Source organism: Phocoena sinus, chromosome 18 (assembly GCF_008692025.1).
Source record: "Phocoena sinus isolate mPhoSin1 chromosome 18, mPhoSin1.pri, whole genome shotgun sequence".
Lineage (NCBI taxonomy): Eukaryota > Metazoa > Chordata > Mammalia > Artiodactyla > Phocoenidae > Phocoena > Phocoena sinus.
The window spans coordinates 20,842,218-20,855,321 of NC_045780.1; the positions used below are offsets into that span (position 1 = coordinate 20,842,218).

Consider the following 13,104-nt stretch of genomic DNA (forward strand, 5'->3'; position numbering starts at 1 on the left):
ACTCTCACCCCACTTATCCCTTCCCCACCAGGAAATCCTATAAGCTTTAATGGAACTCCTATTTGAAACATGGGCGTGTGAATTAGCTAGAGACACGAATACAATCCATTTTCTGTTGCATTCTCTTCCTACCCACTAGAGGGCAGCCGTAAGGCACAGGGAAAGGGAAAATACTCAGGCATTAGCATTGTCTCTCAGCCAACACTAGCCTTCCTGAGAACACCTAAAAAGTCCCTCAAATTCCCATATATGAATGATTAGCGAGTCAGATTCCCTTCCTCTTTTCTTAAATATTTAGAGAACTTTGATAACTCCCTTTGAAGTTATAAAATTTATCTGTTGGCTTGGCCAAACATACTCATTTGCGGTATGAACATGAAGATATCTCTTAAAAAGACATTTATATAAAAGTCGTGTTTTGGTTGTATATTTCTGTGTTTCAGACTACTCCAAAATGTGATTTTAAACAACCATCATTTTACCATCTCTCAGTTCTGTTGGTATCAGAATTCTGGGCAATTCTGCTTCATGTGATGTTGGCTGAGCTCGTGTTCATCCGGGGGCTCAAGTGGGCTGGAATGTCCAAAATGGCCCACTCCGCTGGCTGGTAGTTGACGCTGGCTGTCGGCTGGGGGCACAGCAAGGACTGTTAACCAGAGCATCCAGGTTTCATACTTCATGTGGCTTCTTCCTGTGGCTTAGACATCTCACAGCACAGCAGTTATGTTCCAAGAGGGAACAGCCCAAGGATGAGCATTCCAAAAGGCAGGAAGCAGAAGTTTCCAGCCCCAGACATGGCTTCTCCAGCCTTCTAAATGGTCAAAGCAGTCGCAGGATCAGCCCAGATTCAAGGAGAGGGAAATAAGCTCCATCTTCTGATGTGAGGAGAGAATCAAAGGGAGGAGAGAAACTGGTGCAGACCATCTTTGGAGACCACCACAATGAGGGTTAAGAAAAAGGCTATTTCTTACATCTGGGGAAGATAATTATAAGTCATGATGGATGCAGAGGAATATTTCTTTACTTAATAAATGAGAATTGCTTCTCAGTGTTGTATCTTAAGAAGATACACATCAACCACTCCCTATGTTGTCCCCTCTCTGCAGATCTGTTGCCTAAAGCAATAAAAAAATGGCCAGAGGATCGGTATCAGATGAAGAAATGATGGAGCTCAGAGAAGCTTTTGCCAAAGTTGGTAAGTGAACCTGATACCTCAAGTCACAAAATTCTCTTCTTTTTTAGTAGCTTTAGGACAGATGCGGTGACCGGTAACGTGAGCCAAATAGCAGAAGGGACAGGAATACAGTGGTGTTGGTTAGAGGAGCTGGGAAACATTTTTGAAAGCTGTTCTTCAAGAAGATTACTTCTTTCTCTATCTAAACATGGAATATGGGCCCTTTGTCATCTGTAGCCTTTCCTGGTAATGGCCAACTAAGTCTCATCTTTCATGGCTTGTCTGCTTTCTTTGGTTTCCTTTGTTTTCCTAGTATTCCATACTTATTCTTACTCTGTAGCCCCAAACCTGTGATTTATTTTCCCATCTGTTTCTATGAAAGTCTCTTCAGATTCAGCTGTCGGAACCTCTGTTTTGAAATTATGACTCTTGGATGTTGGAAGTGATGCTAATACCCATATCCAATAGCAACAGGCCTCTTGTGAGATTCTGACTTTGCATGGGGTCAGGCCACAACCCCTGAATGACTGCCTCTCCTGCCCGCTCCCCTCCAATCCAGCCTACTCTCACCTCTCTTCGTGCTGTGACCCAAATCGCCCCAAACCTTCAGCTCCCCGTTTGCCTTACAGATTCTGATGGCAATGGGTACATCAGCTGCAATGAGCTGAATGATTTGTTCAAGGCTGCCTGCTTGCCTCTGCCTGGGTACAGAGTGAGAGAAATTATAGAAAACCTGATGGCTACAGGTGACCTGGACCAGGATGGGAAGATCAGCTTTGATGAGTTTATCAAGGTGAGTATGACGCAGAATCCAAGGAGATGCATTTGAAATGTGGGAGTTCAATTCGGAAAACGTCCAGAAAGACATCCCTACCCTCCTTGCTTCAACATTGCTTATTCTCTCCTTTATGGTTTTCTCAATCACAGATGGGGTTTCTAAAGATCAATTATGTTTTTGCAGGTTTTTCATGGCCTGAAAAGCACAGACGTTGCCAAGACCTTTAGAAAAGCAATCAACAAGAAGGAAGGCCTTTGTGCGATCGGGGGCACTTCAGAGCAATCTAGTGTTGGGACCCAGCACTCCTATTCAGGTAGGGGTACCAGTGTGGGGCGGGGAAGCCGAGGTGGACAGAGTGTTGCGATGAGCTGAGAGCGGAGGGAGACAGAACCATGTCCGAAGGATCCACGTCTTCTAGGGTTACAGATTCCAAACTCAGTATTCAAACCTAAGGGGCACAAAGAAAGACAGATGTTAACATGAGTTTACTGACTACTGCCTATTTTCCTATGTATAAGTGGGCCAGCGGTTCTGGCTCCAGGTAGGGTCCGATACCAAATAATCGCATCAGCATTTAAAAAGGCTGCCAAAATTCCTTTGTAAATCTTCTGGACAAAAAGAGCTACTCAAGCTTCTACCTCCAAAATTCATGCTCCAAAATGCCTGCTGAGCGGTCAAAAAAAAAAGCTGTGTTTTCATTGATCTGAAGGAAAGTTGTATATTTATTCCGAAGGCTGCCATCCAGCAGCCTTCGTGGAAACTTCTTCGGAACAGTACAGTAATCCAATAATTCCCAAACTGAGGACTCCAAAACATTAGTTGATCTTAAAGATCAGCTCATGGTTAAGTACGATTCTTAATTGCGAAGAAAATTTCACAGCCTCTTACTATGTAAACGTGCATTAGGAATCTCCAAGTCAATAAAATGCTGTGCGATGTTTCCCAAATTGTGTGACTTAGGGTTCTTCTGAGGGACTCTTTTTTTCAGTGACATGCAATTTGGGAAACACGGTGCTGGGCTGTAAGGCATAACTTGAGGCTTTATTAAAATCTCTAAAATCAACTTCTGGCAGCTTTACTGATAGGAAAGAAATAACATATCACAAATGATTTCATTTCATAGCAATTTCATTATACAGTTTTCCCCTGCTCCCTGAAAGTAGAGTGTTCCTGTGAAACGTTCCATAAACTGAAATGGCGTAAAGCAAAGAAGCAGTTACCTTAGGACATATCTGGCTAATGGAATGCACAGAATAAGTTGAGATGAGACAGACGCTCACAGACACAGTTCAAAACAATGGCCGCTCGATGCTGAGGTGCGGAGTGTAGTTCCCGGGGAAGGAGCTGGGCAGGGCCACTCTCCCTGCTAGGGGTGCCCACCGCCTCTGTAAAACAAACACTGCAAAACAAACACGGAGAGCTATTTTTACTTTTAACCTTTTCTCGTAAAAGCAAAAATCCTCTTCGGATTTCTTTTGGTTAACGGAAACAGGTACTAATGTAGGTCTTTTGTAAAAGTGAAGTGGCATACAGCAAGTTTCAAAAAGTGGGGTTACCTGTAATTGTATAAAGAAGCTCAGAGCTATTGCAGAGATTGCCTGTGATCATCCCACATTTAAATCAGCAGAGCTAGAGCTAAGCATTAAGCCACATTCACATTTAAATTGTATATAAATATAAATACTTAATTATTTATATATATTTACATGTATAAAATACAGATATGTATATATTTACTTCTTTTTTTTTAAATGTATGTGTTTATTTTTTTAATATTTATTTATGTGGTTGTGCCGGGTCTTAGTTGCCGCAGGTGGGCTCCTTAGTTGTGGCACATGGGCTCCTTAGTTGTGGCATGTGTGTGGGATCTAGTTCCCTGACCAGGTATTGAACCTGGGCCCCCTGCATTGGGAGCGCGGAGTCTTAACCACTGTGCCACCAGGGAAGTCCCTATATATTTACGTCTAAATATAATATATTTGCATATATGTAGCTTCTAAATCTGCTTGCTATATATATGTCTTATGATTGGAGTGAACAGAGATTCTGTGCCTATTTCCCAAATCATTTGAGATTTTTAAATGTCAATAAATGTGAGATGATAGGATAATGGACAAGATTAGCCTCACAATGTCTCTCCTCGGCACAAGAATCTAAGATCCATGTGTATAATTTTGTTTGTATCAGATTTTCACTTTGCAAATAAGTCATATTAATCATTTACTTGCAGAGGAAGAGAAGTATGCCTTTGTCAACTGGATAAACATAGCCCTGGAAAGTGACCCCGATTGTCGGCACGTCATCCCAATGAATCCAAACACCAATGATCTCTTCAGTGCTGTTGGAGATGGCATTGTGCTTTGGTAAATAACACTACCTTCTTGGCTTCCGAAGGTCTCCCTAGAATTTTCTGGAATACCAGCAATTCACTGCATTTATCTTTAGGCTCACTTCCTCTGGTACTCAGCTGGATCTGAAATGCTTTTCCAGACTTTCACGTGGCAGGTTCAGGAGAGCAAACTGATTTCAAAAGCAGCTTATAATGAGAAATGTAAAACTACCATCACTTGGGTGGAGGGGAGGTATGCACAGTACAGAGACAAACACGAACATAGAGATACAGTAACACAAGGTCAAAATCAATTATTTTTGGAATATACGTCATTTTGCTTCATCTGAGCATGGCCTGCTGTGAGAGTACATAGAATTGAATGATAATAGCAGCGTGATAATTGAAGCATCCAATGCAAATCCTCAAGCAAAAGAACTATTATGTTGAACTGCTATTATGAACTAAATATATGTTGTGTGAAAAAAAAACAAAAGAACTATTGAGTGGTGCACGAATGCTGCAGGCGCCTGGAAAGGGAGGGATGTATTCTATGCACGGGAGCCCTCTCAACGCGGTTGGTCAACTCAGGATGGTGCCTTTGAAAATGCCTCCGTGGCTCTTGCTTTGGCAGCCTCTCTGTCATTGCAAGATGTGGCATGAATGAGGAGGCTTGAAAGGCCCAATCTCAGGTGGGCTCGGGAATTGAAGGGAAAGATGTGTGGCCAAGACTTTGAGCCTCCTACCCCTCCTCTGCTCTGACCGGAGCAATTCCACTCTCGGTATTTTGTTTATTAGAGCTCACCATGAGATTTCATTTTTAAAAAGTTCAATGGCTGAAAAAAGACATCAAAAACCTAGCCTGCATGTTCAGGTCCTGACTCTTTAGGTCCTGACTCTTTAAGACCACCCCCTGGTCTTCCCTCAATCTCTTTCTAGCTGTACCTCCCAAGACCCCCATGACTCAGGCACCCAGCCCAGGGCACGAGTGAAGGGTTGTATGAATGACTGGATGCTTCATCAACCGTACTCACTCTTCCCCATACACGCCCTGCTTACAACTTGCGACTCTGGCTTTGCCTTTTATTTTCCTTTTTAAGAATGTCCTTCCCCACCCTCTCCTCCTACACAAATCCATTTACTGTAAAACTCCTGCTGATCTCTCCCTTCACTGAATGCTTAAAGTACATATTGTTTGTAGTACTTTGGGAGCCATTATAACGTTCTGCTTTGGACTGTTATGTAAATTTTCATATCCATATATTTTGTCTCTGTAATTTGACTCTAAGCTTTTCAAGGGCAGGGATATCTTACACTTTTTTAAGCCACCCCTCTCTCCTACTGTTTCCCAGAGCTTCTAGTTCACTAGAGTTTCATATTTTTCAAATGATGATTTAGGGGTTTGTTTTGCCTAAATTGCAATAAAGTGCCTTTTATTTAAATATATGTACACACACACACACACACACACACACAGATCAAAGTTGTGGAAACACATCTTTATTTAAGCATCTATATGCCTAAAAATTGTTAGAAAAAAAGTTAATGTTGATTTCTCTTATTAAAAAAAGGAATAGTCACGTTCAAGTTTATTATGCTTTGATTTTGTTGTTGTTCCTTTGGATTTTTTCCCAACTTCCTTTCTCTAAATAAGATGTGAGTGACCTAAGGAAATTTATTTTTAATGACCCATTGGAGGTTAAACCGAAGCTAAGCGGGTAAAATAAGTTTTTCATAAATAATAGCTGTTGATTTTGGATGTCTGACCAATGTATTATCTACGTAAGTGGGAGACATTGCTAAAGTACTGATACTATAATGCCTACAGGAGAATATAAAACATTTCATTACATGATCAGTTGAAGGTATAGAGTTTGACCAGCTGTCAAATAGAAATTTAGACATTATATAAGCTCAAAAGTGTACAGATAATCTTTTATATAGTGGAGCAGTTTTCATGGCTACCAATGATGTCGCTGTCCTCTTTGCTTATGGCATTGCTAGAATTTAAATTCAGTGTCACTGGGCTCTTTTATTTAGAAGCCTGCTTTATTTAATTGTTTCTCTTTCAGTAAAATGATCAACCTGTCAGTGCCGGACACAATTGATGAAAGAACAATAAACAAAAAGAAACTCACCCCTTTCACCATTCAGGTGTGTCTTCCCTGTGTTACCTTAATGCAGGATTGTGCTTTGAAGAAATGAGTCGCCGTGACTGCTGGCCTTTTTCAGGCGCTCAGACATTATTTCCAAAGCCCAGGCTTTGGGCTGGTGATCTGTCATGACTAGTAGGGAGAGGGGGACACACTTCTATTTCGTCTTGTATTAATACAGTGGGGGGGTGAGGGAAGTTAGTGAGTATTAGTAGTTGGGGCAGACTTTGTTTGTTCTGGCCACGTATGAATAAAATTCACATCGGCTAAAATTTAACTCAAACTTTCCCTGGCAATTTATCTCGGAGCTGATGCCAACTACACAATATTTTATCTGAAAAGATTAGCCTTTCTAAGAAGTGAGGGGGTAAAAAAAGAGAAGTGCTCTGGCAGCCTTCACGGTGCTATTGGCCACAGACACCAATGTGATAAATATAACTTGCTTTTATGCCTTCAGTTTTGTCGATTAACTGGAACAGTGACCGGTAGTAAGTAAGCTGCATTTCTGTCTTATGTTCCAGCATTTTAACATTATTGTAATCTTTTGCTCAGAAACTACATCTCACTTCTTAAATCATGAGCAATATATTATGTCCTGTTTGGATTTAAGCAACCCCGTGTTCCTAAAAAATGGAAGCCGTGATCAAAGCAAGAGCTATGATTAAATGTACATGAAGGCACTTAACGTCATATTTAATCTTGATGTTAAATTTTAGTCTTGGCCGTAAGTGGACGTGATATTTTTTACTTGTCATTTTGAGCTCTCCATTAGGGTAAAAACCCAGTTTTCTTCTGATAATCCCCTTCCCAATTCACTGGTGGCCTGTGTTTTGTTCTTAATCTATCATAAAAACAAGTTCTATACATCTTTGATCCTGATATCTCCTTCTTTGTGGACTCAAAAATAATAGTAGAGTTGACCCTTGAACCATGGGCGGAAGGGGGTGTGTCAGCCCTCCGCTCGGTCCAAAATCCAAATATAATTTACAGTCTGCCCTTCCTGTACTTGGTTCCTCCATAACCACGGTTCTGCGTCCATGGTGTCAACCAACCGTGGATCATGTAGTACTGTAGTATTTACTATCGATTAAAAACCTACATATAAGTGGATCCAGCAGTTCAAACCTGTGTTGTTCAAGGATCAACTGTAGAAAGACCCTGGACTGCAAATTTCACTGACCCTATTCCAACTGTATATGAGTTACCTTACATACATTGTTGTTAGTTATAAGAACATATAATCTGTATGCATGTGGATATGCGTGCGTGTGTGTGTGTGTGTGTGTGTGTGTGTGTACTCAAGGTCCCTAGATATTATAGACAATCAATAAATTGTCCCAGTAAAAACTGCTCTGTCTTTTCTAGGAATTTCATTTGAATCTTTTTCATTCCTTCAATATCCAATCTGAATGTCAAAAAGATATTTTGTTACTCTCTTTCATGACCTTGATTTACATTAACAACTGGGTTATTGACAATAGCTAGTCACAAGAGACAGTGACTGCCCTCAAATGTGCCCCTTCATTGCTGGCTGATGGAGATGCTGAGAGCGGAGGCTCCATCACAGAGCAGTATGGAAAGAGAAGACTGGTTAGTTTCATCGGGACCAGGATGAGCCTTCAGCTCAGGGCTCTGGCTTGGTGGACTGGGCACTGCCTGAGCCCAGTGTCTGGTTACTGGATTTTACTCCAGTAAAATCCAGGTGTTACTCCCTGCTTTTTTTCAATGTTAAAAATCTAGTGAGGACAATGCCTCTAGACCTATGAACTTTCTAGAAGCAAAACGTTGCTGCTGCCGATCAAGGATGATCATTTGGCATCTGCAAAGTCAAAAACAAAACTCACATACTTTTTCCCCTTCAGGAGAATCTGAACCTGGCTCTGAACTCTGCCTCAGCCATCGGCTGCCACGTGGTTAATATCGGGGCTGAGGACTTAAAGGAGGGGAAGCCTTACCTGGTCCTGGGACTGCTGTGGCAGGTCATCAAGATTGGGTTATTTGCCGACATTGAACTCAGCAGAAACGAAGGTACCAGCAAAGCCTCCGACGTTAATAACGGCATGACTTTTTGTTAGTGCGTGTGTTGGGGGCTGTGAGAGGAAGATGTCAGGAGTTGTCAAACTCAGAATCCTCAGTTTTTGAAACTACAGTTATATCCAATCCATTGTATTAATGTAACACATTCTATCCACACTGCCCAGACTTTTTAAAACAACAGAGCAAAAGCTTTTATAAGACCACAGACGACTAATAAGGCTTGTTTAGAACCTAGAGCTCAGTCTAGCTGTCTGGGACCCCGACCTCAAGAGCTTTTCTGAGCTCACTTTGCCTCTAGACGCTTTGTAACAAATTAGGCTAATTTAAACTTGGATTTTACAAAGTGATTCACATTCATATACTGTAGTGATAGCACCAGAGTAGAAACTCAGTCTCTTCCTTACCAAGATTATAGGAAATTACATTTAGAGTTTCAGAGCTCTCAACTAAGTATTTGTAGCTGTCATTCTTATCCCACCTGCTGTCAGCGCCCTAAGCACTTAAACAATTCAGCCTGTCCTTTAGACAGTAATAGTAGACCTCAGTAAATATACAAAACATACTGTTACCTTTCATTTTTCCTGTACGGATCCTAGTAATATGAAATCTGTAGCCAAATTCTAACCTTTTTTATACATATATTTATTTACATTTTCAAATCAAAGTAACCAGTGAAGAATCCTGGGGTACCATTTGAAAACCAATATATTAAACAGAATATAAAGAAGAAAAAAGCAAATAGGGAACTTAGAACACATTAGAAAGAATATTGATTTGCAAATAGTGACCTCAGCTAAATTTAAACCTTCTAGCTGAGCAAAAATGACTTAATTCATCTGGGAAACAGAGGAAATAGTTAATTACACTTTCTGAGATGCTATAATTATGCAGGTAAGCATTTGAAATACAAAACACCTATGGGAATAAACAAGAGGACATTGTCATGATTATGAAATAGATCTCTTAAAAGCAAAAATGTCATATCATATCAAACGTGCTCTGACAGACCCAGCAGAGTATTCTGAGTCGATAGTCTGGGTTTTTTCCATGGCTCTGCTCCCGTATTCTGAGGCATAGCACTGATATTCATTGGTGCCTTGTCTTCTCCGCCCGAAAAATGGGGATAATAAATAGGCTTACGATACCTTACACCTCTTTTTAGGGAATAATAATAAAGTGTTTATTCCATGGGAAAGGCTATATGTCACTCTATCCCAGAGAGGTAACGTGGTATCTTTGACTTCCCAGCAGGGCTTAGTTTAATTTATAACTAATCCCCCCAAATATCCCCTGCATTGATTTTTCTTTGGTTGTTGCTCCTCTTCAGCACTGGCTGCTCTTTTGAGAGAGGGGGAGAGTCTGGAGGATATGATGAAACTCTCCCCTGAGGAGCTCCTGCTGAGATGGGCTAATTACCACCTGGAAAACGCAGGCTGCAGCAAAATCAGCAACTTCAGCAGTGACATCAAGGTAGGAGGAGTGGACTTTGTACACGACTAGCCACAGGGGTGAAGGGAATTTGGGCATTCACAGAGAAGAGACAAAGATAAAGACAAAGGGCTTCATCTCTTCAGAAGTTCTGGCGTTAGTTAGAGTGGCCGGTGCTGTTTCGGGGCCCATGCTGTCCTCGAGTCCATGTGCAGCTCCAGCTCAGGGCCACATGCAGACCTGCCCAAGGCCCTAGCAACCGCACCACATCAAACGAGATGGGTGTCCCCTGGAGTTTCAACATCAGAACGTAGAGGGATGAGGGTGAGATAGAGGAAGAACAAGAGGTAAGACTGATTTTTTAGGTAAAGAGAGTCTGTGTAGGATTCTAATGTCTTTCTGATTTTATCAGAGCATCAGATGGGGATTCCTTTAAAAACAAATTAAACCAGGATTACTCTTCTAATTATCCTAATCATAGCAAACAGTATGTACTGCATGCCAGGCACTGTTCTAACTGCTTTATGCGTGCGTGTATTGACTCATTTAATCCTCACAACAGATCTTTGAGATAAGGATTATTATTTGCTCATTTTGCAGATAAGGAAACCGAGGTAAAGAGAATATAAGTAACTTGTTCGAGTTCACATAGCTGGGGCAGTGGGGTCAGGACTCAAACTGAGCAGTTGACCTGCATGATACTTGACCACCATACATACTGCTCCTCTAAAACAATTCGTAAATTTCTTGAAAGCTTTTTATTTGTAGAAACCAGAGTGATGTTTAAAAGATAATGATTCTGGAAACCATCTGCAATGAGAATTAACCCCAGAAATCGTAGAAGACACAGTTAGTCCTACAACAGCGATCCAAAGGGGGAAAGGCTGAGGGAAGCATGCACTGTAGTTTTCAAGTTTGTGAAAAGTTCCATGCCAAGGTGAAAGGAGCAGCTTGTTAGCATTGATAACAGATGGACCGACACAGAAAGAGCTTAAGGAACGGGAAGGAATGTCAGTCCCAGGAGGAAATGGTATGAGATGCTGGAATGCAACATGAGAAAAACATTCCAGTCTCCACTTTCTCAAAAGTTAAAGACATTTTCTCCAAAGAGGAAGAGTCAGAGGAAAGGTCACATGACTCACCAAGTCAACCCAGGCTTGTAATTCTTGAGTGACAACTTCCCCCTGCTGTGGACTTAATGGCTTTTAGAACTCAAGGTCTGCCAGGCACAGTACCAATTAGAGTGAAGCTTCTAGATGGAAAGTCCCCAGTTCCTTAGGACATCAGCTAATAATGCCAAATTTATTTTTTCTAACTACACAACTTTCATTGGTTATTAACATTCTTCTTGCGCCACCAGCCAGACTGGGATTAAGCAGAAACAGGACAGCATTATCTTTCTTTGTGCTCAACCCTTAGGCTCTGCAATTATTTCAGCCAAAATTCTCAAACTTCTCAGATAAAATTAGGATGCTTGGTTGGAGCCATAAATTTACCTGAGTTCCTATGACTGAAAGGCTGTGTTCTTTAGAATGTGAGATAGGAACTGGCAGGCTGAGCACTTATACAGTGGTTGTGCCTGTTCTCTGGGAGTAGCTGCCTCACCACCAACGTCAGTGCTGTGACGAGGGGCCCTTAAATCACACAAAGTCAGCAAAGGCGGGGAGAACCCCCCAAAATACACTGAATGAGACAAGTCTCCTAGGGTCTGGTGAAATGAGGTGACTCTTAGCAAAGCTAAACAGATGTGACACGTGATGTGCAGATTTTATTCACACCTAACCCTGCGTGGAACTTTCACCAACTTCGAAATACCTACAGCAAAAAGTAAGAGAAAGGAGAAGGTAGAGAGAAGAGATGAAGATCAGTTTCCCAGGTGCAGCATCCGCGGCCGGTGCTCTCTCTTCTCATCTTTCTAATGTCATAAGAGGTGAGCATACCTCTCCTCTCCCTGGGCTCCACCCAGTTTTTAAAAACAAACAGAGGGACAGCTGATTTTTCAGACTTTAAGAGAAGTTAAGATGTCTTTAAATGATTTAAATAAATTACCTGAAAATCTGTATGCTTTCATTGAATGAGAATAAACTTGTAATTTTAAGACTATGATTCAGAAAATTTTTTGTCAATAAGCCTATTTCCAGAATCTAAGAAAACATGAGAATTCAATATCCATATCTACTCTGCAATAGCTAGACTAAACCACTTTTTCTAGCTTCTTGATAAATAGTAAATGCACTTCCCTTAATATTGCTCCCTTTACATAAAGACTGCTTGTGAATGCTTCAATATTCTGTCTTCGAAATCTTTTTCTTTTGATGATTGTCCATTTAAATGTGTTTTTAAACTCTGCCTTAAACTTCTGCTTCCTTTTTCTGTCACTTTTTTTTTTTTTAACTAAACCTTAGCTGACTGACTTCTACAGCAATATAAAGGTATATATATTTTCCTGTATACAATTTAATACATGTAAACAAATTATTTTTCTCCCCTAAGATCAACAGAATAGCATTTGCCTTTTATGTATGTCCTGTATTTTTAGCTGTTATACTCCTTTTAAAAAGAAAGGCAAATATATAAAGAGATAAATAGAAAATTCAAATTAGTGAATGTTCCCAGCTTTGTTAATTAAGTTGCATTCTTGAATGATAGTTGGATGAGAAATGAAATAGGTTTGCTTTGGGGAAATTATTGTCGTGCTAAGTATGTAATTAGCTGTGCCATTTTGAAATTGTAATTTCCTCATTTCTCATAGGACTCAAAAGCTTATTACCACCTGCTTGAACAGGTGGCTCCAAAAGGAGAAGAAGAAGGTATTCCTGCTGTTGTTATTGACATGTCAGGACTGAGGGTAAGGCCATGCCCCAAGTCGTGTTAGATGTGATGACTCCTCTGCATTGGCTGTTCCATTGCCCTATGTGATGCTGGCTCCAGAGTTCCATGAGTGGACATCTCTGCTTAGAGCCGTGTTAAATTGTTAAAAGCTGTTAACAGTTTTGGGTTGTAACTCTGGAAAATTGAATCTGGAATTAAAATTAAGGAAGGAGAGGAATGCTAATTAAATGCCATACACCGTCAGAGGCACTTCTGCATGTGTCCCATCATTTAACAGGCCCTACAACACCAAGAAGGATTCTTTTTTCCATTTTTAGATACCTGAACATTATTTCTAGAAATAGACAGGATATTTACACAAATAAATAAATTC

General features: G+C 40.7%; 1 protein-coding gene across 1 annotated transcript in view; it reads left to right on the top strand.

The window, feature by feature from the left end:
- The window catches only part of LCP1 (lymphocyte cytosolic protein 1), a 57,144-nt gene that overhangs the window by 19,510 nt on the left and 24,530 nt on the right, over positions 1-13,104 (top strand). The window contains exons 3-10 of the mRNA XM_032610934.1: positions 1,107-1,195; positions 1,804-1,967; positions 2,136-2,265; positions 4,183-4,315; positions 6,354-6,435; positions 8,297-8,462; positions 9,799-9,941; positions 12,652-12,747. Of these exons, the coding sequence (XP_032466825.1) occupies positions 1,132-1,195; positions 1,804-1,967; positions 2,136-2,265; positions 4,183-4,315; positions 6,354-6,435; positions 8,297-8,462; positions 9,799-9,941; positions 12,652-12,747 (978 nt within the window). The 5' untranslated portion in view covers positions 1,107-1,131. The remainder of the gene's footprint in view (positions 1-1,106; positions 1,196-1,803; positions 1,968-2,135; positions 2,266-4,182; positions 4,316-6,353; positions 6,436-8,296; positions 8,463-9,798; positions 9,942-12,651; positions 12,748-13,104) is intronic.